Source organism: Saprolegnia diclina, assembly GCF_000281045.1.
Source record: "Saprolegnia diclina VS20 unplaced genomic scaffold supercont1.16, whole genome shotgun sequence".
NCBI classification, from domain to species: domain Eukaryota; phylum Oomycota; class Saprolegniomycetes; order Saprolegniales; family Saprolegniaceae; genus Saprolegnia; species Saprolegnia diclina.
Genome location: NW_008246083.1, coordinates 145,879 through 170,237, shown reverse-complemented (window position 1 = coordinate 170,237; position 24,359 = coordinate 145,879). Strand labels below are relative to the sequence as shown.

General features: G+C 58.2%; 13 protein-coding genes across 13 annotated transcripts; 7 read left to right on the top strand and 6 right to left on the bottom strand.

Annotated features, from left to right (window-relative positions):
- Nucleotides 1-295: 295 nt before the first annotated feature.
- Nucleotides 296-1,217, bottom strand: SDRG_05914 (hypothetical protein). Its single transcript, XM_008611658.1, has one exon. The coding sequence runs from the start codon at nucleotides 1,071-1,073 to the stop codon at nucleotides 324-326; it is 750 nt and encodes a 249-aa protein (XP_008609880.1). The 5' UTR covers nucleotides 1,074-1,217; the 3' UTR covers nucleotides 296-323.
- A 695-nt stretch (nucleotides 1,218-1,912) lies between these two features.
- SDRG_05913 (hypothetical protein) lies at nucleotides 1,913-2,610 on the bottom strand. The gene has a single exon (XM_008611657.1). The coding sequence runs from the start codon at nucleotides 2,520-2,522 to the stop codon at nucleotides 1,989-1,991; it is 534 nt and encodes a 177-aa protein (XP_008609879.1). The 5' UTR covers nucleotides 2,523-2,610; the 3' UTR covers nucleotides 1,913-1,988.
- A 185-nt stretch (nucleotides 2,611-2,795) lies between these two features.
- Nucleotides 2,796-3,603, bottom strand: SDRG_05912 (hypothetical protein). The gene has a single exon (XM_008611656.1). It carries the CDS (start codon nucleotides 3,536-3,538, stop codon nucleotides 2,840-2,842), a length of 699 nt encoding a protein of 232 aa, XP_008609878.1. The 5' UTR covers nucleotides 3,539-3,603; the 3' UTR covers nucleotides 2,796-2,839.
- Nucleotides 3,604-4,663: 1,060 nt separating this feature from the next.
- Nucleotides 4,664-6,458, top strand: SDRG_05911 (hypothetical protein). The gene is made up of 8 exons (XM_008611655.1): nucleotides 4,664-4,921; nucleotides 4,970-5,013; nucleotides 5,064-5,198; nucleotides 5,247-5,413; nucleotides 5,470-5,534; nucleotides 5,579-5,789; nucleotides 5,831-5,961; nucleotides 6,013-6,458. The coding sequence occupies exons 1-8, from the start codon at nucleotides 4,703-4,705 to the stop codon at nucleotides 6,334-6,336; spliced, it is 1,296 nt and encodes a 431-aa protein (XP_008609877.1). The 5' UTR covers nucleotides 4,664-4,702; the 3' UTR covers nucleotides 6,337-6,458.
- Nucleotides 6,459-7,074: 616 nt separating this feature from the next.
- On the top strand, nucleotides 7,075-7,715 carry SDRG_05910 (hypothetical protein; the record flags this gene model as incomplete). Its single annotated transcript, XM_008611654.1, has 1 exon — nucleotides 7,075-7,715. The coding sequence occupies one exon, from the start codon at nucleotides 7,075-7,077 to the stop codon at nucleotides 7,702-7,704; it is 630 nt and encodes a 209-aa protein (XP_008609876.1). The 3' UTR covers nucleotides 7,705-7,715.
- A 230-nt stretch (nucleotides 7,716-7,945) lies between these two features.
- On the bottom strand, nucleotides 7,946-9,670 carry SDRG_05909 (pyruvate kinase). The gene is made up of 2 exons (XM_008611653.1): nucleotides 9,535-9,670; nucleotides 7,946-9,487 (listed from the first exon to the last, which is right to left on the bottom strand). The coding sequence occupies exons 1-2, from the start codon at nucleotides 9,631-9,633 to the stop codon at nucleotides 8,030-8,032; spliced, it is 1,557 nt and encodes a 518-aa protein (XP_008609875.1). The 5' UTR covers nucleotides 9,634-9,670; the 3' UTR covers nucleotides 7,946-8,029.
- Nucleotides 9,671-10,606: 936 nt separating this feature from the next.
- SDRG_05908 (hypothetical protein) lies at nucleotides 10,607-11,497 on the bottom strand. The gene is made up of 2 exons (XM_008611652.1): nucleotides 11,194-11,497; nucleotides 10,607-11,142 (listed from the first exon to the last, which is right to left on the bottom strand). The coding sequence occupies exons 1-2, from the start codon at nucleotides 11,227-11,229 to the stop codon at nucleotides 10,648-10,650; spliced, it is 531 nt and encodes a 176-aa protein (XP_008609874.1). The 5' UTR covers nucleotides 11,230-11,497; the 3' UTR covers nucleotides 10,607-10,647.
- A 1,088-nt stretch (nucleotides 11,498-12,585) lies between these two features.
- On the top strand, nucleotides 12,586-16,145 carry SDRG_05907 (hypothetical protein). Its single transcript, XM_008611651.1, has 18 exons — nucleotides 12,586-12,694; nucleotides 12,745-13,033; nucleotides 13,077-13,130; nucleotides 13,179-13,358; nucleotides 13,402-13,510; nucleotides 13,555-13,698; nucleotides 13,745-13,794; nucleotides 13,840-13,910; nucleotides 13,953-14,202; nucleotides 14,255-14,372; nucleotides 14,415-14,598; nucleotides 14,644-14,799; nucleotides 14,850-15,257; nucleotides 15,299-15,388; nucleotides 15,431-15,583; nucleotides 15,625-15,810; nucleotides 15,865-15,934; nucleotides 15,983-16,145. The coding sequence occupies exons 1-18, from the start codon at nucleotides 12,611-12,613 to the stop codon at nucleotides 16,072-16,074; spliced, it is 2,688 nt and encodes an 895-aa protein (XP_008609873.1). The 5' UTR covers nucleotides 12,586-12,610; the 3' UTR covers nucleotides 16,075-16,145.
- Nucleotides 16,146-16,464: 319 nt separating this feature from the next.
- SDRG_05906 (hypothetical protein) lies at nucleotides 16,465-17,131 on the top strand (the record flags this gene model as incomplete). The annotated part of the gene is made up of 3 exons (XM_008611650.1): nucleotides 16,465-16,494; nucleotides 16,546-16,673; nucleotides 16,723-17,131. 3 exons carry the CDS (start codon nucleotides 16,465-16,467, stop codon nucleotides 17,129-17,131), a joined length of 567 nt encoding a protein of 188 aa, XP_008609872.1.
- SDRG_05905 (hypothetical protein) lies at nucleotides 17,125-18,334 on the bottom strand. Its single transcript, XM_008611649.1, has 4 exons — nucleotides 18,231-18,334; nucleotides 17,689-18,170; nucleotides 17,585-17,638; nucleotides 17,125-17,540 (listed from the first exon to the last, which is right to left on the bottom strand). Exons 1-4 carry the CDS (start codon nucleotides 18,286-18,288, stop codon nucleotides 17,250-17,252), a joined length of 885 nt encoding a protein of 294 aa, XP_008609871.1. The 5' UTR covers nucleotides 18,289-18,334; the 3' UTR covers nucleotides 17,125-17,249.
- A 2,022-nt stretch (nucleotides 18,335-20,356) lies between these two features.
- SDRG_05904 (hypothetical protein) lies at nucleotides 20,357-20,757 on the top strand. The gene has a single exon (XM_008611648.1). It carries the CDS (start codon nucleotides 20,375-20,377, stop codon nucleotides 20,681-20,683), a length of 309 nt encoding a protein of 102 aa, XP_008609870.1. The 5' UTR covers nucleotides 20,357-20,374; the 3' UTR covers nucleotides 20,684-20,757.
- Nucleotide 20,758: 1 nt separating this feature from the next.
- Nucleotides 20,759-21,731, top strand: SDRG_05903 (hypothetical protein). The gene has a single exon (XM_008611647.1). It carries the CDS (start codon nucleotides 20,773-20,775, stop codon nucleotides 21,628-21,630), a length of 858 nt encoding a protein of 285 aa, XP_008609869.1. The 5' UTR covers nucleotides 20,759-20,772; the 3' UTR covers nucleotides 21,631-21,731.
- Nucleotides 21,732-22,641: 910 nt separating this feature from the next.
- SDRG_05902 (hypothetical protein) lies at nucleotides 22,642-24,284 on the top strand (the record flags this gene model as incomplete). Its single annotated transcript, XM_008611646.1, has 2 exons — nucleotides 22,642-22,745; nucleotides 22,793-24,284. The coding sequence occupies 2 exons, from the start codon at nucleotides 22,642-22,644 to the stop codon at nucleotides 24,210-24,212; spliced, it is 1,524 nt and encodes a 507-aa protein (XP_008609868.1). The 3' UTR covers nucleotides 24,213-24,284.
- Between the last annotated feature and the right edge of the window lie 75 nt (nucleotides 24,285-24,359).

Below are 24,359 nucleotides of genomic sequence, written 5' to 3'. Positions count from 1 at the left end.
GAATTCGATTTTTGACTAGGAATAATCAGCAGAACGCCGTGCAAGCAGCAAATACGGCGTAAAGAGCGAGGCGCCGCGACACGTCTGGGAGCATTTGTCATGACGAAGTCAAGTGTAGTTGCTTGGTTTGCATTGGCTACTGTAGTCGTGCTGGGGATCGCAACTCGAAGCGATTACTCGCCTCGAGTTCACTTCGTCGGCCTGTCTGCCATATTTTGGGCCGCTCCCCGCCCGTCCGTAGACCTAGAGAGATGGCGCTGGGTGGGGCGATGGGCAAGACCGCGTCATAATAAAATAGGGCTATACATTAATACGTGGTGCGTTTATAGGCGGTAGCGACTAACGCTGGTGAAGCTCGTATCATTTGGGCCAAATGATGAATCGTAGTTCTCGAGGGACTCGTCGCTCTCACGGGGCGTGCTCTCGCTCTCGCACTCGGACGCGAACCGGAACGGGCTGTCGAGGTACGACGCAATGCTCTCCGAGAGGCTTGGATTCTGCACCGGTGTCTCGACGACGTACGGTGCCGGCGCGTTCGACACGGTGCCTTGGAGCGACACGGGGTTGTACATGCGCTGTGTACTCAGAAACGGCGACACCGTCGGGAGTGGGCCGCGCTTCGCGCGAAGGCTCGGCGGCTGGTACTCTTGCGCGGCGCTCGGGCGCAAGCTAATGACGGGGCACGGCGAGAGGTCTTCGAGGATGTAGAGCGACCCGTCGCCCACATATGTCGAGCTGTACGGCCCGGCTTCGATCTTCTCGGTACGGGATCCTTTCCTTGCGCGGACGGCGACGACGGCAAGAATCGCAACGAGCACGATGCAGCCAATCGAGAGCGTCAAGATATTGGTGAGGTTCCATGGCCCACTGGGGCTACCCTCGGCGACTGTCACGTGCAGGATCGCCGGTGCGGCGGTCGAAGTTGGCGTCGGTGGTGCAATTGTGTCGCTGTGGAGAACACCGGCTTCCTCTGTGCGATTGCTGTCCGAGGCGGCAGTGAGCTGCAGCATCAAGAGCAGGGCGAGGACGAGGAGGCTCAAACTACTGCGAGCTGCGCGTGGTCGTCGCGCCATGGCTTGCGTTGCACTGGCTCTGGATAAATAGGATTTGGCCAAAGACGCTGCCGCCACCACACGAAGGCAGCTGAGAAACGAGCCGCCGAAATAAAGGCCGCCAGGTGGCCGCGTACTCACGCGCCGCCTGGTCCACGGGCCCGCTCACTGGCTGGACAAGTAGTCACCTGGGTGTTGTCACCCCAGCTGGCAAGCGATGCGCGTCTCAAATCCTGGCTTGGTCTTTGCAGTGTTTTGTGATTATCTTGATGTTTGTATGCATATTGTGATTACTGCAACGGTACACTGTATTGCTCGTGATGGGGGCGAGGCAACGCCGTCGTGGCGCGACACGTCCTGGTTGACATACAGGCTGGTCTTGCTATTATTTGACCAATCAAAGACAAGAAAAATCCCATGACGTTCGTGGATTGGTGCACGCGATGTAAAATATCTTACCTCACGTCTTGCTACTTTGTGGTCGTCGATGATGAAGGTCACTTCGAATACAGAATCTCGTACTCGTATTTCTATGGAATGGACCCCGCCTTTAGCTTCCTTGTGCGTCTGATCCAGCGGTTGAGTGCTACGGCCCATCGGCTGTCTGCGCGAATGCGTTCGTAGGATGACGCAAGGACAAGTAAGATCTTAGCGCTCGCGGCCTGTCGGGGACATCGGTCCTGCTATACAAATTGCCCTTACCTGTAGCAGCCACGTGCACACTGGTGGTTGTTTTGCCAGCCAGCGCGACGACGAGTTGGTCTTGCCTGTGACAAGGGTACCCTTTATACAGTGTCCGCGGAGGAATCGAAACAAATTCTTTGTGGCCACGAAGGCGGCGAGGTTCGACGGACGTGTGATGAGTGACAGGGTGGTGTTTATTCTTTGTTGACGCAGTTAAAGTACGAGTACTAAATAATAATGGGGTACCTTCGACTAGTACGCGCTGTCGGTGCCCTCGGAGATGCAGTCGTCCAGTGACCGCCGGCTCTCGAGATACAAGACCGACTCCTCGGAGAGTGCGTAGCTGGAGCGGCCCGACGCGCTGCCCCACGACGAGCCGTAGATGTCGACGGCAACGTTGCAGCCAATGCTCTCGTGGCCACTGGGCGGCGCAAAGAAGAAGTCGGTCGACCGGTTCGTGAGGCGGAGTTCGCTTGTCCATGCGACTGCATCGGCATCGCTCGAGTCCGTGTCGGTCACGACACCCGCCATCGCCGCTGTGTTGGTATCCCCAAGGATGAAGAAGACCGAGTCGCGGCCATCGTTGTTCATGACAGTCGGCTCCGTATCCCGGGCCTTCTCGCGGGGCTTGTGCAAGCTGGACGTGGCGGGGCGACGCCGGAAGCAGTAGCCCAAGTAGTAGCCCACAAGGCATGCCAAGAGCACGAGCAGTCCCGCAAGGACGCAGCCAAGCACCACAGACAGCGGTAGTGTCGGTGCCTCGGCAAGACCTCGTCGCAGTGCCATGAGCTCGTTGAAAATCGCAATGCCACGCCGTTTCGAAGGTGGTCAGTCGGCTTGCCTGCGCATCTCCGGCGATCTTTTTTGGTTTGCGAGATTGCCCTTGTGCGATCACACTGGCAACAGCTTCGAAGCAGCCGCCCACCACCCGTGGACATGCGCAGTTCAGAAATAATGGGCCACTAAATCACTGCATGGACGACTAGCACCAGTATTATCGGACTGGGAGCATGACTGGCTCCACACTGTGGACCCATGATCATGAGGTAAGACCCTAATCTCAGCGGATAATAAACAAGTTAAGTTAATGGAGAGCCTAGCATCTATAGCGACGGGAGTTGCGTCGTGGACATGGTGAAATAGCCATCCGAGGACGACGCTTGGCTGTCGGCGCTTTGAATCGACTGCGCCCAGGACCGCCCGGTGCCATGTACGCGATCGGCATAGCTGTCGATGGACTCCTTTCCTGCAAGACTGTAGAACGCGGCCGAGCTGCTTTCTTCGCCGTCGGACCGGTAGTCGTCGTCCTCGATCAGGAGCTCCTCAAGCAGCGGCGGCGACGGCTCGCTCTGAATGATCGACTCGTGGTACGTGACGTTGAGCATCGACGAGTTGGCGTCCGTGCACGGGCTGTCGATGAACGTTACCGTGTGGTAGTCGAGTGGCTCGTCGTAGGACTGGAGGCGCGGGAGGGACGACCGCTTCATGGGGTTGCTGCGCTCGGACGACGGGAGCGTGTGGACAGGGAACCGATGCAGCGTGGTCATGATCGCAGTTCCATTCGTGCTGCACTCGATGTTGACCGTCATCGGTCTCTCGAGCTTGCTCTGCTTGCGCTTGTGCCGAAAGACGACGAGGGCGACAAGCACAACGACCCAGACGACGCCGGCGATGCACAACGTGAGCATGATGCTCGAGCCTTGGCTCGGCGACGAGCTCGCTTCGTTGCTCGTGGCGACCGGCGGCGGCTCCGTCGTAGCCACGGCCAGCGTCGTGTTGGCGTCGAGCAGCCACCGACGCATCGATCGTTCTAATGACTGCTGTCCGCCCAACGAGCTACAGCAGCTGTGACACACGCTTGCGCCTGATTTGCACAGGCTTGCATTACAGCATGCCAAGGGGCACGTTGATTGGTTTGGGAACGAGCCAATGCACCAAGTGCTGTAGCCACTTCGTACTCTCACTGCCGTGTCGCAGTGCTGTGGGTCGTGCTTTGCATCGCGTATTCATGGAGCGCCCGAGGTGCCTGCGCCAAGGTCAGGGAGATGGACGCTCACAACCGCTGGATTCACGACTGGTGCTTCGGCGCGCTTCGCGGCGTGAGTAACTGCACCAGCATCGCGCCGTCATCTTCAACAAGGCCACGCATAACGACAATGATTGCCGAACCTCGTCCGTCCATTCGCCAACTGAATGGCCGGCTACCTACAGCGCTGGAGAGCGACGTCAATGAATGCGATGATATTCTTTAGGTCACGATAGATTGAATTGATAGATTGGTGCTCGTCGCCAAGGGCGCCGCGAACGTCGGCCGTCTTCGCAGCACGCTAGAGTGCACCGTGTCGCCAGGTGGCATCCTGTACCGTATTGTGGTTGGATAAAAAGGCCATTGAAGCACCAATAGGATGAAATTGTAGCGCATCAAATGAACGTTGTGTAGACGTTGTACCCAATCCGCGCACCTCGCTGCGATCTTTGACGGGCGTGGCAGACAGAGCCAGCCAGCGGCCGTGATCTCTCTCTAAAGTGGCTTTACGGCTGCGCTGGACAGTGGAGACCATCTATCTGCGCGCACACCTTGAGCACACAGCTTGTTGAAGGTCTCGGCGCTGAACATCTCTTCCGCGGCCACGTGCTCGCCGCCGCTGCCGCCGCTTTCTGTTTGGTTATAACACCCAATACGCCTTATTTGGAGCACATGGGGAGAGCGATCTTGCCACGATCGCCCTGCGCTTGCTCCGTGCACAGCACTGGCGATGCAAGGAACGACTACGCTCTGAAAAGAATTGCACTTCGGTGCTGTGCATGCAAGGTCAAACCAACACTATTCCTGTATCGATGCCATGCGTTTACGCATCATAAACTGCAATAGTGTTAAATATCGAACTAAAGAGGTTGTTGCGATCCTATCGCGTTGTGGAGGTTGTTTATCAAGTGGTCAAATCAACAAAGCATTTGGTGGCAGCATGGCCGACGTCGGCGCGATGCTTCGCGCGCTCTGGGAAAAGTCGGCGCGGTACATGAGCTGGAAGACATACGCGTTGCTGGCCGTCTTCACGATGGCGAGCATGCTCCGGCGCGTGGCGCAGTGGCGGCCGCGCCCGACGCTCCTCTTTAGCACCTTCCTCAAGGATGCGATGAGCAACAACATCCAACACGTCTCGCTCGCGGGCGAGTTCTTCCAGGTACGTCGCCCACCCTCGCCTCGCATGGCCTCATCCTATTCTGCGCAGGTGACGCTCAAGCAGAGCCTCGCGTCCGGCGTCCAGTCCTACCGGTACCAATACATACCAGCTACGAGCCGCCGATCCCAACGGTATCAACTAGGATCATTGTACCGCCGCGCACGGACCAGTCGTACATTGTCGACATTCTGTGCAAGCACGGCATCGACTTTGGGACGATGCAGCCGTCGCTGAGCAAGAAGGCGCTGCCCGTGCTGCTCGCCGTCATCCCCATCGTGTATAGTATGGACCTCGCGCGTCGTCTGCCTCATGCTTGCAAGCGCAGGTACTTGGGCTTGACGTACCGCATGCTCCAAGGTATGATGGGCGGGTCCGAGCCTGGCATCGGCAAAGACGGCATGAAACGCGGCAAGCTCAACGCCGACGCCGCCAAGCAGCAGCGCATCTCGTTCGCGGACGTCGCCGGCATTGACAAGGCCAAGAAAGAGCTCGGTGATCCCGCCTTGAAGTGGCAACCCGCCATCTGACCTTACATGTTTATCTTCTAGAGGAGGTCGTTGACTTTCTCAAGCGGCCGCAACGTTACGAGACCATTGGCGCCAAGATCCCCAAGGTACGAGCCTCGTGGTGTCGCTGGCCGCTCCAGCGTAGGGCTAGGGTGTGCTGCTCTGCGGTCCGTCGGGGACTGGCAAGACCCTTTTGGCGCGCGCGGTCGCGGCCGAAGCGGGCGTCGCGTTCCTCTACTGCTCGGCGTCCGATTTTGTCGAGATGCTCGTCGGGCGCGGTGCGTCGCGCGTCCGGGACCTCTTCACGCAGGCGTCGCAGCACCCGAAATGCATCATCTTCATCGACGAACTGGACGCCCTCGGTACGTTCGTCTTTCGACCCAACACTAAATCTGTGGTGTAGCCAAGGCACGCGGCGGTCTCAACTCGAACGACGAGCGCGAGCAGACGCTCAACCAACTTTTGACGGAGATGGACGGCTTTGAGGGCCATACGGAAGGCGTCATTGTGATTGCAGCGACGAACCGCCCGCATGTACTACGAGATACTGTATGAAACAGGATACTGGAGTGAAAAATGCTGTAGGTGCTGGATCCTGCGCTGTGCCGGCCCGGCCGCTTTGACCGCCACGTGTATGTTGGGCTCCCGGACGCCGCTGGACGCGAAGCCATTTTGCGCGTGCATATGAAGCGCATTCGTACTGGCCTCACGGTCTCGGTCACCACGATCGCCAAGAACCCCAAGCTCGACGGCTCGTCGGGCGCGCAGCTCGCGTGCCTTGTGAACGAAGCGGCGCTGCTCGCGGTGCGCCACGGCGCAACGGTCGTCGAGATGCGTCACTTTGACCTTGCGATCAACCGCATGTCCGAGACGGCAAACGTCGATACGCTCTACGGCGCCGTCCTGTAGGCGACTTTGGTACATTCACAGGTCCCCCTACCGTATCAAGCGCAATGCCGTACCAAGCGCCAAAAATGACAGCTCACTCGACTAGAAATGGCCTTGCCTATACATTGCAGACGTCAACACACCGCGGGAGGAATGCGTTTGTTCGAGCGACAGGTCGGTACACGTACACACAAGGGTGTTTGTTGCGAACACGCAACGGAGACCACAAGTACTAGTAGAGGGAAAGGCGCCGCGACGCTGCGACCTGCGGACGGAGTTTCAAGGTGGCCATGTGGTCTTGGATCGATCGCAGTGACCTGTCACGTGGTGGCGCCTCTTGTTTTACGACAGAAGTGCGTACACGAGGCATCATCGGGCAGCGTGACGCACCCCGTGATGGCCGCACCGACGAGCCACCAAAATGACATATTTTGTGTTGAAAAGTTTGGATGGCGACAAATTTTAGGTGTCGATGGCGGAACCTTTGTCGTCGCCGCGGTCACTGGTCGGAATGGATCTTGCTCTTTGGCGTTTGGTGCTTGGAAACGCGGGCTGTCGGTAGACTTGCGACTCGACTGGCGAGAGCAGTGCAGTAGGACTCTGTGACGGGCATCCGTTTCATACCGACGCCAGCTGGTAGGTGTATGACAACTAAGCGGTCGCTAATCATGGCCGGTGGAGCGACGCTGGGTGTTTCTGGGTGCGCCGCATCTCGGGACGAGCCATTCGTTTCATGCATCAGTCACAACTTTGCTCTCTATGACGAATACACCCACGACCGAGCTCTTCACGGTGGCCGAGATCCACTTTATCTGCAGCGCGTTTGCACCCAGCGGCTCGACACTCGAGCTCGAGCCGGCACACGTGACCGACGTCGCCGCCATCGACCTCGGCAGCGCCTTCGAGCCCGCTTTTGTCTGCCTTGTGGACGGCTGTGCCACATCCATTCCGTGGCGGCGAGGCCACTGCAAGCTCCATGGTGGCACCAAGCGCTGCAGCCACGCGGGCTGTCCGCGCGGCCCGCAGAAAGGCGGCTTTTGCATCGCCCATGGGGGCGGTCGTCGCTGCTCGATGGACGGCTGCACCAAGGCCGTGCAGACGCTTGGGCTCTGCAAGGCGCATGGCGGCGGCATCCGGTGTTCGGTCGACGGCTGTGACAAGAGCTCGCAAGGGGGCGGGCATTGCCGGAAACACGGTGGCGGCAAGCGCTGTGCGTCGCCCGGCTGCCTCAAAGGCGTGCAGCGCGGCCAGTTTTGCGCCAAGCACGGCGGGTTCCGCCACTGCCTTGTTGCAGGATGTCCCCGCACCGACCGCGGCGGCGGCCTCTGCGATACCCACCGCATCCAAACCAAGTCGTCTTGTCACGAGATGTCGGTGCTCCACATCTAGTGGTAGCCCGCACCTAACTTATATACACTTCTTCTATCATATTATCTGCTTGCCCTTGTACCCGTCCTATTTCACTGGTCTATGTTAACGTCCACCGGTATGGTGTAGCTGCCACGTTATCCTTGTTCAAGAACGACGCTCGCGTTCCGGTACCAGTTCCAACCGACTCGACTCGAGTCAGTTCGTCGCAACATCACCACTGGTGTACTGCGCTGCTAGTACCGGGTACGCGAGGCGAGCATCGGTGATGGGCATACTTGCATCGTTCAGCACCGTCGATATGGTGTTACATAAGTGTGGTTTTACTATTACTACAAGTGAGCGCTTAGTTGGAACCGGCTTCGTCGACGGTGGCCACACGCATGATGAACTGCTGGCCCATCTCGTGCTTGGCCGAGTCGCTCGAGAGCATGACCACCTTGTCGCCAGCGTGGAGCCAACCGAGCTTCTTGGCGGTCGAGATCGCGTCGTGCAAGTTCATCTTGGACTGCGTCGGCGCCACGATCGGGTAGAGGCCACGGTGCACCTGGAGCTGGCGACCGACCTTTTGGCTCGTTGTGTAGCACATGACAGGCACGCTCGGCTTGTGCTTGGAGACAAGGCGCGCGACGTCGCCAGTCTCGGTCATGACGACGATCATGGCCGCGTGGAGCGCCTTGGCCGTCGTCGCAACCGCGCTCGCGACCGCCTCCTGCTGCGAGAGCGCGTCCGTCTTGTACTGTTCGCGCTTGGTGTACGCGTCGGCTTCCTTGACGACCGACATCATGGTCGAGACCGACTCGACGGGCCACTTGCCCTGGGCGACTTCGCCCGAGAGCATGACGGCGTCGGCGCCATCCAAGACGGCGTTACCGACATCGAGGATCTCGGCGCGCGTCGGGCGCGGGTTGGTGATCATCGACTCGAGCATCTGCGTGGCGACGATGACGGGCTTCCCGACAGCGTTGCACTTGGCGACCATGTCCTTCTGGCACGTGAGCACTTGGTGCATCGGGATTTCGACACCGAGGTCGCCGCGGGCCACCATGATACCGTCCGAGACGTCGAGGATGCGGTCAAAGTTGGTCACACCCTCGTAGTTTTCAATCTTGGAGATGATGAGCGGCGCCGGGTGCGACGACGGCCAGTACTTGGGCATGACCGAGTTTACAAAGTCCTTGACGTCCAGGACGTCTTCCGGCTTGCGCACAAACGAGACCGCGATGAAGTCCATGTCGTGCTCGACACCAAACTCAACGTCCTGCTTGTCCTTGGCCGTAAGCGCCGGGAGGTCGACGACGAGACCCGGGAGGTTCACGCCCTTGCGCGAGCCGAGCATCTCAGTGTTCTCAATGCGGCAGTGCACCTGGCCGGCCGCAAGGTCGATCGACTCGGCCGTGAGCGAGATGAGGCCGTCGTCGAGCAAGATCGTGTCGCCGACCTTGACCGTCATCGGCAACTGCTCGTACGTCACGAACAAGAGGTTTGCTGTGCTCGCTTCCTTGTACTGGAGATCGGTCGTGAGCGTGATCTTGTTGCCCTTGAGCAGCTCGACCTTCTTCTCGGGGAAGGCGCCGCCGCGGATCTCGGGGCCCTGCGTGTCCAAGAGGACGGCGCGGACGTTGAATTCGCTGCCGGTCGCCTTGGCGTGCACGCCCTTGGACGCGCGGAGGTGCGACATGCGGAGGAGCGCTTCGTCGTACGTGGCGTGCGAGAAGTTGATGCGCATGATCTTGAGGCCAGCGTTCGTGAGCTCCTGCGTCGTCTTGGCGTTCTCCGAGACGGGCCCAATCGTGCCGACAATCTATTCGGTCAAGTTGATTTTCAAGTCGTTGCAGAAAGGGTGCATACCTTGGTCATCGAGAAGGCGTCCTTCTTGGACGGCTTGTGGCTCAAGCTGCGCGCGAGGAGCGAGCGGAGGCCAGCGGGGCGGAGGGACCGGGAGAGCATCGGGAACTGTGAAGCGGATGGATGGTTCCGAAATGGCGACCTTCGCCACTGGATTTCACGTGTTGGGACATGCCTGTGCGGCCACATACAAAGTTCAAGTACAGATAAGCTGCATAGAAGCAGGCGCCGAGGGGCAAAGTGGGACATGCGTGGATTTATCCGTGGATCCTTGAACCAAACAGGCTTATTTTCGGCATCATCGTCCTACACGAGGTGACGCCGACGCGCGATCGTTCTACCCTTCCAGTAGCTGCGGCGTCTGTATGAGGAGATGGTATGGCGTTGATCTGCAATTGCAAGCCCCGCCGTTGGCTGCAGCAAGGCCGGGCGTCTGGCAAGGAAGCGGCAGTGCTTGCATCCCTCTTGGTACCATGCTCACCCATGCACCCGTGACGAAGCAGCCGGCGCTTGAATCTTCGGCGATGGCCACTCGCTTGAAGCCTTGATGCGCTGCATACAACAGTATACGCGTGCAGCAAATTCCTTGCGCGCGTCCAGAAGGCCAGAGCTCTCTATGCTAGCCCGCTTCCGAGCCATCAAACGATGGTTGTGACGACGTCGAAGGAAACGAACGCAGCGTTTACGCTATGCAGCCTGCTTTCACCGGCCAAACCGATTTCGCTGGCTGCGACGCACCAGCTGCCTCGTGTCTCGAAGCAGCGTATCGACATGCCGAATTTAAGCGAGGATGCGGCACCGTCCCGATAAGCAGCTAAGAACCGTGTGATTCCTGACACGACAGCAAGGATCGTCACTGTGTTCGCAAACTCGTGTGTGGTTTGCTCGTTGAGTCTCCCTCTTCGCTCAAGACAGACGAGAAAACCTGCTGGGAGAGTCGTGTCGATTGTCAGACGCCTCTTCTACTAACGCATCAAAAGTCATAGTGCGCCAAGGTACCACACCCCCAAGGGCATCGCAAAATGACATTGCACTTTTGTCGTTCGTACATGGTTTAACGTAAACCTCGCAACTACTGACGAATCCATCGAGTAGCATTACATGATTAGTCAAGAGCTACTTGTCTCCATTGGCGCTGTCGGTTGGCGTCTTGCTCGGCTTGTCTTTCTTGGCGCGCTTCGGGTACCGCTGGGCATCGTCTCGATCGCGCGCCAGGGGCATGTCGTCAACATCAAAGACGACGGGCGCTGCTTTGCGGGCCAAAACGTCCTTTGGCGGAGCCGCGCCGTTGGGCATGACTGCCGCCAGCTCGTGGTTGCGGCCTACCACGCCACGCAACTGTGCGACGTCCGTCTTGACCGCCTCGAGCATATCAAAGAGCTTGGCGATGACCACGTCCTTTGACTTGGAGCTGCTCGAGAGGGACTCGATCGCAGCGTCGCAATCGCGCATCTTGGCCTCCAGGACGTGGACAAGGTCGACACCCACCGCAGTCAGGTTAAAGACGTAGAGAATCGGGGCTGCAAACTCGACCTCGATCGTCAGCTTCAAGCTCAGCGACCCATCGCCTCGAGGTGATACATCCACGTGTGCCTTCTCGACCAGACTCCGCTACAATAACCACGTGTCTTCCTCGTTCGAACTCGGCAACGGCGTATCCACCTCGAGGCAACTGAGAACGATCGACAGCGGTAGCATGACGGCGTCCGGAGCGTGCGCTTGGAGGTTCGTCACACGAGTCGTCCTAGTTGAAAGCAAGGAATGAGCCAACGAAAACGCTCTCGCTGTGTCGACCACTGCTCTTTCGATCGCGTCGACTCGAGCCAGAGCTTGAAGACGTAGCGGTCATGGGGCGCATGTAGCTGTACGCGGTAGACTTCATGTGGGTCCCAAGGGAACGTTGCGGCGCGCAGATCCACAAGCGGCTCGTACGCCACGGACGCGTCGTCGATGTCGTCGGCCATTGGATGCTAAACAGAAAATGCACGCGCCTCTGCGTATGCGCCAACTGCCGTATCTTCAAGGTGGACAAGGTGGTGGCAGCTCGGGACGGGGCGCCCCAACGGCGGGTCGTCGTGGCGCCACGCATCATCGCACCGTTGGGTTTCAGGTAGCGCACCCGTCCCATCGACGGAGCCAACCACTGGCAATCGACGGCATCACGCACTGTTCTCCGCTCCTCTGGTCATGTCATGTGCTCCGCAGTCGCTTGTCGAACTCGGGTCCAAGGCCACTCTGCAGTTTTTGCGGCCGCCCCAGCCTGATGGTACTGATGCCAATGGGGCCTTCATCGGCATGCGCTTCCATCGCGAACCAATAGTTTATCTGCGACGAGCGAAACGACCGCTCCTCTAATGGAGGGCTGCTCGCACGTCGCGCCGACTTCGAGTACACGGCCGCTTGCACGCATGGGCAATTCGAAATAGCTCAGATATGTCGTCGAAGGCAGAGCTGAAAAACGATAAAAAATACACTGGCAAAGCTTTTTGATGACGTCGCCAAGCCCGAGTCGTCCATTGCGGTCACCACGACGTTGAATCAATCGTGTTTGCGCCTCCGACGCTTGAACCGCCGCTGGTTTCGACATCCTTCACCGTCCCGCTCATCGAAGTAGAGTGTCCTAACACTGGCATTTTATCTGCTGCACAATTGCACTGTATGCAGCAACTGGTACACTGCGCAAGCTCAGGCCAGATATTGCCTCGCTAAGCCTTTGATGCATGTGTCTGGTCGTCACCCCTTCCCACAACAGTGCGCGTGTGCTTTGACAAGCATGAAAGAAGTTGGCTGCCTCGTGAAATGCTAAAGAATATTGCGTCATGGTGGCAAGCCCGAGCTCGGAACGCTTCAGTTGGGCTTGTTAACGTAACAGGTTCTTCTTTGATCAACTAGAGGCGCATTCAAAGTGCAACTTCAACTAGACCGCGCCCGGCGTCGCATGTTGTTCGTCAAGCGAAACCGTCGCCTTGGTCGGTTTCACGGCGCGCATTCTGATTGGCTCGAAACGAATCGTGCGATATGATTGGTCGTAATTAGGTGCATTTCCGAACATGTCAATCTTCCCATATCCAAATTGCCGATGGGCCACGACGACGAAGCGCTGCTGAGTGAGACGCGAGCCGCCGAGGCCGTGTGCGACATCACGTCCGACGAAGGCCTCTTCGTGCGCATGAGCTCGCTCCATGAGTCAGTGGCTAAGGCGATGATGGGTAGGACGAAGCTGCCCGCGAGAGCTGCACGATGGCGCTCTCCAAGTGCTCGGGCGACATTGCTCTCACGCTTCCGACAAGCTCGGTCCCGCTAGCCAAGAAGAGCACGAAGCAGGGCACGCTTCACGGTGTGTACCTGCCCTGTCTCCAAACCCTCATCGGTGTCGTCTACTTCTGCCGCATGCCCTGGGTCACGAGCCAAGCGGGCGTGCCTCTCACGTGCTTTCTCTTCGTCATGTGCCAGTCTGTGGGCTACTTGACGGCGCTCTCCATCTGCGCACTTGTCACGAACGGTAGCATCTACGTACGGTCCGGCCACCTAATGCTCGTGGCTAGGCAAGATCGCGGGTGGCGGCGTCTACTACTTGATTTCGCGCACGATTGGCATTGGTACCGCTTCGACATCCCTCTTGGCGCTAACCCGTCTATTGTTTATAGAGACAGGTCTCTCGGTGGGCATCCTCGTGTTTTGCGGGGCATCGTTTGCGCTTGCTTTCATGGTGCTGGGCGCCGTCGAGACGCTGGCCAACATTTTTGATACAAGCCAGTGGATCGTGGCGGACCTTCGCCTCCAAGCGCTCATCCTCTTGGGGATTCTCGGCGCCATTGCTGGCATTGGTACGAGGGTCCTATACCTTGGGCGATAACAAGCTGTGAGTAGGCATGAAGTACATCGCCATGGTCGGCTTTGCGTGCTTCCTCATGGTGACGCTCTCGATTGCAAGCTCGTTCCTCGGGCTTTTGGTCCTTGTTGGTAACCCCAACCCCAGGTAGACAGACGGCTTTTTGAGACGCGTCCTTGACACGAGCGTAGCGAGGCGTCGACGCCAATAGTTTGGTTTGGCAATGTACATACGAATTTCACAAAAGACCCGACGACCGGCATCATGCCGACGGTGACCACCATGATCTCCGTGGTCTATCCAGGCACGACGGGCTACATGGCAGGGGCCATGCGGTACGAAGGTCGACGGCTCGAGGTCGTTGAACTTCTTATTGCCTAGATCTGGCGTCTTGGCGACACCGTCGCGGTCCATTCCGCTGGGCACACTAGGTACCGCAACACACGATTTCTAGGGTTGTCACGATCGTTTGGCAGCGGCCATGGTCACGGTGCTCGTCCTCAACTTGGCATGTGTCATCTCGGTCGGCAGTACGATCCCCAATCACGTAAACCCTTGCGCTGTTGCGAGAGATCAAGGAGGGTCGTAGGTCCTGAAAGCCGACAAGTTTATTCTGTCGACGGTCGCGTGGCCGACGAAGCAGCTCATCAACCTCGGCATCTTCTTCAGTGCGATTGGTGGCGCCCTGCAAAACCTCACGGGGCACCCGCGCATGCTTGCGGCCATGGCCAACGACAATGTGATTCCATTTCTGCGGCCGTTTGCTGCCAAAGACGGCGACGAGCCAAGAAAAGCCGTGGGGTTGATCCTCGCCCTGTCGTGTCTTCCGTGCATTGCCGGTATTTTTACTATTTTTCGTGCATGGAGACAACTTGTCCATATATTGATTAGGCAATCTGGACTTTTTAGCGCCGTTTCTGACCATGTCGAGCCTCATGCTCTGTGCGACGCTCAACTTTGCGTGCTTTTCGATGGCGTTGGGCCACGCCCCAGGCTTTCGTCCCAAGTGGTACGGACTTCGATCCCGTTCAAACACGGAGTTTTGTTGTAGGCACTATTTCCACTGGTCGACCGCGCTGCTCGGTAGCATGGGCAGCATCGGCCTCATGCTCTTCTTTTCGTGGACCAAAGCTATCTTGGCCATCCTTCTCTGTGTTCTTCTTCGACTCTACGTGCGCTGCCTTGGCTTCAAGAAGGACTGGGGCTCGTCCATTCGGGGCATGCACCTCGAACTCGTATTCACCTCCTCCTCAGTATCTCGTTATATCAACGTGGTGTAGGCGTGCTGGCTCTTGCAGTGCCTCAACCAAGCCGACGAGGAAGAGCACACAAAGAACTGGCGGCCCCAGATCCTCGTGTTTTGCAAAACCAACGGCCGCGGTCTCCCGTCGAGCACGCAACTGCTCGACTTTGCGAGCCAGCTCAAAGAAGGCCACGTAAACTTGATACTGCCCCAAATTCATTTCTTTTAACGCGTGTGGTCTAGGGGCTTGTCGAGGTCGTCAACTTGCTCGCAGGGAAGGACGACACGACGTACGACGTGGCGTCGCAAGCCACGCACCGCCTCCGAGCGCACTTGCTAAGCGCACACATTGCTGGTTTCGGGCATGTGTACGCCTGCAAGAGCATTCTGAAGAGCATGGGCACCGTCGCGGAGGCCTCGGGCATGGGCCCGCTGCGCAGCAACACGGTGCTACTTGGTTGGCCCAAGGCGGCTGCGAGTCGAGACCAAGCGTTTCTCGATGCTTATGTCGATATGCTCCACGAGATCATCAACTGCAAGAAGGCTCTTCTCTTGGCCAAAGGCCTCGCTTCGTTTCCATCCAACGACGACAGCCGGCGCGGCACGGTCGACATTTGGTGGGTCCTTCACGACGGCGGGCTCCTCCTACTGGTATCTCGCTGCTGCTTTCCGCATCCAGACGCTTGGGTTAGATCCCGTACCTTCTTCGCTTGCATTTTGTGTGGCGCAAGACCAAGCTTCGGCTCTTCACGGTTGTCTCGATGAAGGAAGATGCTGGCGAGGTATGACGCGGCACACCGTACCTTGTGGTATCAGGCCGTTAGATTGCGGCGCGCCTCGCCGACTTTTTAGAAGGCGCACGCATCGAGGCAGAGGTCCACGTTGTGCCTTTGCAAATGGCAACGATCTCGTCGCTTCTCATCAAGCGCACCAAGGACGAGTTGCGGAAGAAGAAGGAGGCGCTCGCTGCTATGAAGGTACATGTCGCCAGAATGCTGCGAGTTGACTCAGCGCGTAGGTGACGACCCTGTCATTTACGATCCGAGACGGCTACGAGCAGCTCGTCGACGACCTCAGCGACGTGGGCACAGCGATCGAGGACGACGACGAGCGGTCCCGCGGCAAGCGGTTTGCTGCGTCACCGCCAGCGCCCTCGGCGGACACGCGCCTCGTGCACGCCCAGCTCATGAATCAGCACATGCTCGTATGCGCTTTTTGCATCATCAAAAAGAGTCATGGAGAGGATGACGATGCGTAGGAGCACTCGGGCGACGCGTCACTCGTGGTGGTGAACCTCCCACGCCTCATTGGTGTTCCCGCAAGCAACTGTACGTCTATCTCTTTGGACATATTGTCATATTTGCCAACACGTCTAGTTGTGACGTACGTCGAAGCGCTGACGCAGCACCTCTCGGCGGTGCTGCTCGTACGGGGCAGTGGCCGCGAAGTCGTGACTCTGAACGCGTAATGTCCCTACGTCAACTCTCGCTCTACATAATTGATGAGGCTAATACAAAAACCCAAATGCTTTCATGGAAACTCTAGCTCTATAGTCGAGTCGAATGACAATAATGTACACAGGAAGATTGGCGCCAAAAGAATATTGGTCAGTTGATTGCTGACGCTGTGCGTTTTGGATTTCAACCAATCCAAAGGCCTCAACTCAAAAATTCGGCTCTGTGATTGGTGAATACTAGGCCATAATCTGCTCCTTTCGAGGGGAATCGCCGAACACCGAAGCCGATGGCATCGAAGTTCGAAGTGGAACACGCTTTGCGATTGGCCAAAATGCTGAACCTCCCTCTTGTCCAGTAAATGAGGCCCTCCAGTTCGCGATTCCCCGAAGGCCGTGATAAGGATGCAACGCATTGCCATCGCTTCCCGCCAGGTACATGCGCCTGGAGATGCCAAGGTTGACGTGTGTATGTGCGCACTGTAGTTCAGCACTGAAGCTGCGTACTCGTTCGTCAAGAGCCGTCGCGCCTACAAGGCCGAAGTCTCGGAGCTCCGCAAGCTGTACATGCAGCAGGAAATGGCCCGCCGGGAAAAGCTCGCCCGCGATCAAGCGTACATTGCATACGACCTCATCACGCATGATATCTTATGAAGCGAATAGCGCCGAGCGTGAGCGCATCATGAAGGCCAAGGCTGCCCGCTTGGAACTCAAGCGCCAGAAGCAGGCCGTCCGCGCCGAAGAGGTTGCCGCCGAGAAGGCCCGCCACGCCGAGTTTGTCGCCGCGCGCGCCGCCGAGGCCAAGATCGTCCGCGAGCAGGAGGAAGCCAAGATCGTCATCAAGCGCGAGAAGGTCCTCGAAGCGTTGAAGGCCCAGTCGGCGACGTGGATCGACGAGAACAACCTCAAGCAGCAGTTGAGCGAAGATGTCTTTGTCTTCTCGCCCATCAAGGTCGAAGGCAGCGACGAGGCCGCGCGCGGCAGCGCCGGCGCCTTGTCGTGGCTGGAGCGCTTGAAGAGCATGAAGCCCGCCGACCTCGACGACGACGCGGCCAAGACCAAGAAGGAATAAGTAGAGATAAACGTTAATGAGCAGAGCCTAGCCCTACACGACCTGCCGACGCCGACGCGTTTCACAGCATTAGTGCGAAGTATTTTGTACAAGCGATCTCTCCTCTAGACCACGAGACCTACTCGACTGTCTGCGGTTGCTGCTGCGTTTTCCGGCTCTGGAGCGCCGCGCGGAGCCCCGTCGTCAGCGGTGCCCGTGCGAGGGCCTTGCGCTTGCTGCTTGCGACGACCGCCTGAAGGACCTTGGTCGCAGCGACCTTGTCGCCGATCGCGGTGCTCACGAGCTTCTCAAAGATGTCGCTGCCGCCGGCAAACGACGCGACAACGTTCAAGCCGACAAGTGCATCTTCGCGAGCCTTGGCGTCCTTCCCGTTGCGGAACCGAGCCAGCGCAGGAAGCACTTCGACGATCTATACGAGTGCGTCAACAGGACGCGTCAGCACGCATTTTGTACCTGCGTCGGGTTCAAGATCGTCGCGTCGACTTGCATTTGAAGCAAGCACAGCATCTACAGGTTGACGACACTCGAAATCAGAACTCAGACCTCAGACGACGTACCGTGCCATTGCAGGCGGCCGTGACGAGCTTGGCGCTCTTGCTCGACGAGTAGGCCGCGAGCGCCACAAGGACGGGCCACGTCGGTGCATATGTCGTGAGCTTCCCGATCGCGAGCGTGGCGGCGTCGCGCAAAAACTTCTTTTCGCATGCAGCGCGCTTCATGAGCGCTTGGACGACGTGGAGGAGCGGTAGCGCGGATACATCGCCAAACTCAAAGCACTCGGCGAGCGCGAGGAGCGCGTTCTTGCTCGTGGCAGACCGGAGGTTGAGGCTCGCGGCCGACACGATGTCGAGAACGTCGCCGAGGTGCGGGCCCGCGGTCGGTGCGTGGTGCACGAGTGCCCGGCGAAAGGTCTCGATCGCCTCGTACTGAACGTACCAGTCGGCGTCGTCGATGGCGCGCAAGGCGGCGGCGACGTCGTCGCGGGGGTGCTTGAGCGGCCGCAGCTCATGCGTCGCCAGCACAATCGCGCCCTTGTCCTCTACGGGTCGACCGTCCAGCGCCAATGCAGCGAGAGGAAGGCGCCACAAACACAGCGTACCGTCAAGGATGTCGTCCCCCGCGGTGTGCGTCGGTGGCAGGATGGCAGCGCTCTTCATGGTGGCAACGGCAGCAAAAATGAGCCAAGTTAAATTTAGCTTGAACGGGTGTTGTCGTAAAGGCGTGGACTTTCCAGTTCGAGGGCAAAAGCGACACGATATCATGCGAGTGTACGCAAGGGCGACAGAAGCTGTGTGGGGTCGCGTTGAAGCAGATTTTACAGATTTAACACTACCTTGCACGACACTGGTGATGACACTGATGCATGACCGCTGGACTCGTAATGCTCATGTGCACCTTCATGTTGTACTGGGCACACGGATGGCATATGGTTGGAAGTAGAGATATAGCCTCTACCCGGTAGTCGTGTGACCAAACCCTTGAGTTTGGTGAGCAAGAGGTGCGAACCGTCAACCCTACCCCTGTCGACGGTGGACATGGGCGACCGAGGACAGTGGCAAATTATGTATATATGAACGTGTTTCGCGTTATCTTCATAATTACACAAAGATTTCGTAGAGACTAGCAATCTCCTTCATTCGCTCGCCGGTCTGTGGGGCTCTTCTGTCGTCGCCCTACGACGCTTGTGGCCCGCGGGTGAGGCACTGGACGACACGGTCGGTCAAATCTTTCCAGGCGTCGCGGTCGGCGGCAAAGCTACGCAGTTTGTCAAGGTCGTCGGGAGTCGCCAGCGACTGAGGCGGCGTCAGCGACTGGAGGTCGCGATGCAGGACGATCGGCAGCGTGATCTTGGTGGCAAATTGCAATAACGTTAGAAATGTACTTGCAAGCATGTACAAAGCTATTATTTTCCGAAAAGGCTCGTGTCGGCGCACGTTACTGGTATACACCGAGTTGTCGAGACATTGACGCTGTACTACAGGTTGTGTGGGGCTGGAACCTCAGTCATGTACTACACAACGACTCTTCCGTGCATTTCTTCAATGCCCCAATCGTTCATTCGATAATGCCTCAGCTTCCGCCGCCTTGGAGTGCCTGGACTGCCTGGTATCGATAATCTATCGTTTGAAGAGACTATGAGACATATCTGTACATACATGCATCGTGAAAACATACGAACTTGCTGCACGTGCTGCTTGCATGCAACAAACATGCGACAACCCTTATCAAAGCTGCAAACAGAATGCACTTCGGTCCAAGGCGCCCTGTCCGAACAATCGAACAGAACCACCGGTGTCCTTCGATGTATTGAACGGCGACGATTTGAGGTAATAGCAAGTGCGCGGCTCATTGCAGTTGCCCTAGTACAAACGTACTCGGACCGCTGGTAGACGTATGCTGTGCAGCTTATTGAGTCAATGCTTGGATACTTTTAGTGAAACTGCGGGTTCCACGAGCACGAGTGTTTGAGATTCCCTTTCTCACGATTGCTTCCATCAACGGCCAGAGTCGTTTTCGGTGGCAAGCGCCGTGCGCGTGGGAGGATATCTCGTGAAACCGCTCATGCTGTTGCGAGAAGCGCTTGCCGGGCAATGCGGCCTCAGTGCCTTCAACAATCAGCGACAAAAGTAAATCAAACATAATCAAAGACAGCCCCAGCGCAAATTTTGAAATCTATTTCCTGAAAACAAAATGGTCGATCGAGGCGCTACGCACATCAAACGTCGCAGTCAAAATATAAAATATGGAAAGTCCAAGGCCGCACGCCATTGTGCGACCGACGACTGCCACCCGCCTCGGTGATGGTGTCTTCTGACAACCACGTGGACGGCCACCCTAAAGTGTCCCTTGGCGCCATCTCCGCCACCTTGACGCGGCGCCACCCGTCTCGAGAGCGTGAGTAGCTCTCGGGCGAGAAATCGTGGAAGGAGTGTCAAGTGGGCCCAAAAGGCGCTCTGCAACCTTGGCTGATATAACCAACGCTCCGATTCCGAGAGTTGTGGGTAGTAGCTACACTAACGGCCACACGACCGACGTCGACGGAACGCAGCGGATGCTTCTGGCCTTTGCGCTGGATCGACATCCTGCACCTCATTGGCTGAAATCTTTGCCAATTCCGTGTCGCCGATTGGGACAGCCGAAAGCACGGCTTCTGATTGGGCGAGACAGGTCGGATGCCACCAAAAGATTTCCAACACGCTGCTTTTTCTCGATTTCACTTTGCAATTTGCCACGACCCGCACCATGCACTTGCTTCAGTTCGCATTGTTTCTTATTCTTACTCTCGTGACGGCCGCCACGCCCGACTTCGCCGTCGCCAAGGTCACGACGATCCGCCTCCGAGCGCTGACCGACATCGACTCCGGAAGCGCGGGCCCCGGCGCAGTGGCGGCGGTTGCCGTAGGTGTGGTCGCCGTCGTCGGTATTGCACTAATTGCCAAGGCCATGCGTCAGCGACTCACGACTCCGGGCTCGCCGCAGACGCCGCCGCCCCTTGCGATGCACAGCGACGAGTTTCTCCGAGTAAGTGCGACGACGCCCGTCCAAAAGTAGCGATCTTCTCGATTGGCATTTAATTAATTTTACCTGATTTTTAATCGCGAACGACGAGTGTTGGTCTTCTCGGGTGCCAGACGGATGCAATGCCATTTCCAAGTAGCATGACAGAAGCGAGCGCGGGCGTGCTGCGGTCCGCCGACCTCTTTGCGCTTCTCGCTTCGTACCAAGATGGCGTCATCGAAGACGTGCTACGCTTCCGCGTCTTCACCGAGGCCGACTGCGACCGCCTCGTCGGCGGCGACATGCCCACGACGCTCCTTCCGTTCCTACGCTCGGTCGAGGCCGCGCTTGCACCTTGGTACGCAGACGTTGGCACTTCTCGCTTGCACTCCGTTCTTCGGGACGCACCGCCGATGCGCTACATGGCGCTGTACCACGCAGCGTACGCCGACCGCGTCGACATTGCCGCGTTGGTCCACGCCCATTATCGCATGGAGTCGTCGTGCGACCACCTGCTGGACCTCGCCGCGCTGCGCGGCAGCCTCGCGACGCTTCAATTCCTGCTCGCCAATGGGTACAGTGGCCTCACGGGGCACGCGCTCGACCTTGCGGCGCGACAGGGCCACTTGGACGTTGCCGAGCACCTCACTGACCACACGGAGGTTGTCGGCTCGACGCGCGCGATGGACGGTGCGGCTTCCGAAGGACACTTGGCCGTCGTTCAATACCTCCACGCACGCCGCAGCGAAGGGGCCACGGTCGCAGCCCTCGACGGCGCCGCCGCCAACGGGCACTTGGCGATCGTGGTCTTTCTGCACGAGAAGCGAGCGTATGGCGCAACCCGCGGCGCCATCGACCGCGCGGCGCTACGTGGGCACTTGGATGTCGTTCGATACCTCGCGACACGTCGCAGCGAAGGCTACAGCGCGCGCACATGCGAAGTGGCACTGGCCCATGGGCACAAGGACGTCTATGAGTACCTTCTGTCGCTTGCCTCGTAGAACAAGTAGTCGTAGCTTTTTATGTTGTACATGTAGTATGTTGTTCACTGGGGCGCATAGCACTATGTATTAGTCAAGTTGATCATCATAAAGTCCTTGTTATCACGTTCATTCGTACCGTTGGCGCCCCGATTGCATCCGCAACGCAAGGCTGGACATGCACTGTGTCAGCGTTGACACCTTGCCAGTCGCGGCCGATGAGGCCTCGATAACAGGCACGTGACGTGCGAGAGATTAGCCGAGAGATGCTGCACCGTTCGAGATGGCGTTTGCTGCGTAGCTCATGCAGAGCACGCATAATTCTGCCACCTCGCGCTTCCGCCAGCTCATCGTGGGTCCGAAAATCATTTTGTTGCTAACAGCGAGGAATAATTCCCTTGGTTGCTAGTCACTGCCATCACAAGTGGAAGGATGCAAACTCGTTGAAGGCAAATTCAAAGCGCATGCAACCTCCAACGCACGCTCTAGTGTGAGTGTACCCGCGATGGCGTCGCAGCGCAGCGTCGTACGTTTTCCATTTCATTCTCATGCAGCAAAATTCTTTTTGCTGATGGCTTGTCATCGTTTAAACTCAAACTCAAAATGGCGGTTTCCAGCACCAAGTCAAAGTCAATGGGCACTGAATGATCATGCCTGTTGACACCCATTCTTGTGAGGACATTTTGCTCCGCTTTTCCGCTATTCGCGAGGAGCCTGCCGACAGGCTTCATCGCTAAACGAGCGTCTACGAGCTCGATGTCCCTTGATAAGGCGATGCCCATGGTGTGTCTGTATGAAGTGCCAAGGTACTGTCGCTTCACCGTTACTCTGGTGCCCTGAATGAGCTCGTCCCACCTCTTTGGTCAACATTTCCAGTGACTGGATGACAACAACTTATGCAGCCAACTCCCTTTCACAAGCCCTTCGAACGCAACATCACTCGGCAGGCGATTGTCCGGATAAGGATCGTGCGCGAGTGATGGTCGATCCGGATGACCGATTTGCAAGGTCGCGGTCACTTTGCCTTTTTCCATGTTTGCTCCGACGCACACGAACCTCTCGCCGTCGCTCCTCGGCGTCGTCGAAGCCCTCCTCATGGACGCGCCCTCGGAGCATGCGATCCACTACACGCGCGGGTACACCCATGCGCCGCCATGATCCCCATGCTCATGCTCTCCATTAGGCTCGAGCAGATCCGCGCCTACATGCGCAGCCGCCACGCCGGGCCCGACGGCGCACCGCTCGCGTTCCGCGACATGGTGCTCAAGTGGAGCGCCGAGTGGGCCGAGCACGTCGACAAGGCGATTGCGTCGCCGATCGCGATGGCCACCGAGCGCCCCATGCTGCCCTTCCTGGAGGGCCTCGTCGGCATTGACATCCGCGTCGCAGCGCGCGGCCGGCCCGACGACGCCATCTACAACGGCGACGAGTACGCGCGCAAGTACTACCCGCGGGGCAACTACGTGGCCAAGTGGGCGCTGGACGCCGCGACGACCGCGTACTTTCCGCTCGTCCGTGCGTACCCCAAGTTTACGGGCCACGAAGACGACGGCGAGCTCAGCGCTGGCGACGACGCGCAAACCGCGTCGATTGCCTCGGAAGCGCTCTCGAAATACTTTACAAAGCCTGCGACCGAGACCAAATCGGTCATCTCGACCGTGAAGGAGAACGGCGAGGCCGCCCACCTCGCAGTTCTTAAGAAGGCCGACGGGTCCTTTGTCTACCTTGTCGGCTCCAAGAACGTGCACATGGCGATCACTACCGCGTCCGACATTGAAAAGGCGATTGCGATCGGCACGACGAACGGTCAAAACCCATTTGCGGGCGCGCGCCCCGTCGCGTACGGTATGTTGCGCATGCTCGAGGGTCTCGCGCCGGCGAAGCGGACGATGTTTTGCGAGTTTTTGTGGCAGACGCGCCTCACGGCGTCGTTTGAGCTCCTCTGCCCCAACCACCAGCACGTCGAGCTTTTGAATGTGCCCGAGGATACGCCCGTCCTCTTTGGCTTTTCGTTCCCGACGCTTGGATCGCTCGACGGCGTTGAGATTTGCATGAACCCGCTGCTCGGGTATGCACTCGGGCGCTACTGCGGCGTCCGCACCGTCCAGTACGACGTCGTGCCGTACACGGGCGCCGAGTTCAAGGCCGTGCTGAGCGCCATCAAGACCGGCTACCAGACCGAGGGCAAGGTCAATTTGTATGTGGATGGCACCGGCGCCGTCATTGGCCTCCAAAAGTACAAGACCGCGTGGTACGTGAGTCTCCGTGCGATCCGCGAGAAGGCCAAGGCGTTCCTGGTCGCGGTGCTGGGAAAGAAGAAGAAGATGGCGCCGGACGACGCGCTCTCGCTGACGCACAAGCAGCTCGAGAAGCGGTTCGTCGCGATCACGAACTGGCTCCAGCTCGCACCGACCGACGCGCACGCCTACTGCGACCTCGGCAAGGCGTTTGTGAGCTACGTGGCATCCGTGCGCCTTGCGAGCTGCGCCGGCAACGCCAGCGCGCAAAAGACGGTCCAGCACGACGTCACCGACCTGTTCCCCGTCGTTTGGAGAGAGTTTCTCGAAGCGACCGATCGCACCGACCGCATTCACTGCGCATAATCTCATGTACAGAATAGTCTCTAGTTTTATATAACCCAAAGATGATACTACTGTGTAAACTAGTCCACCGCCATTATTTGTAGCGTTGACCGGCATGGATTCGAGTGGGTTGCCTCGGGCGTCAACGCTCGACGACTCCCAAGTCCC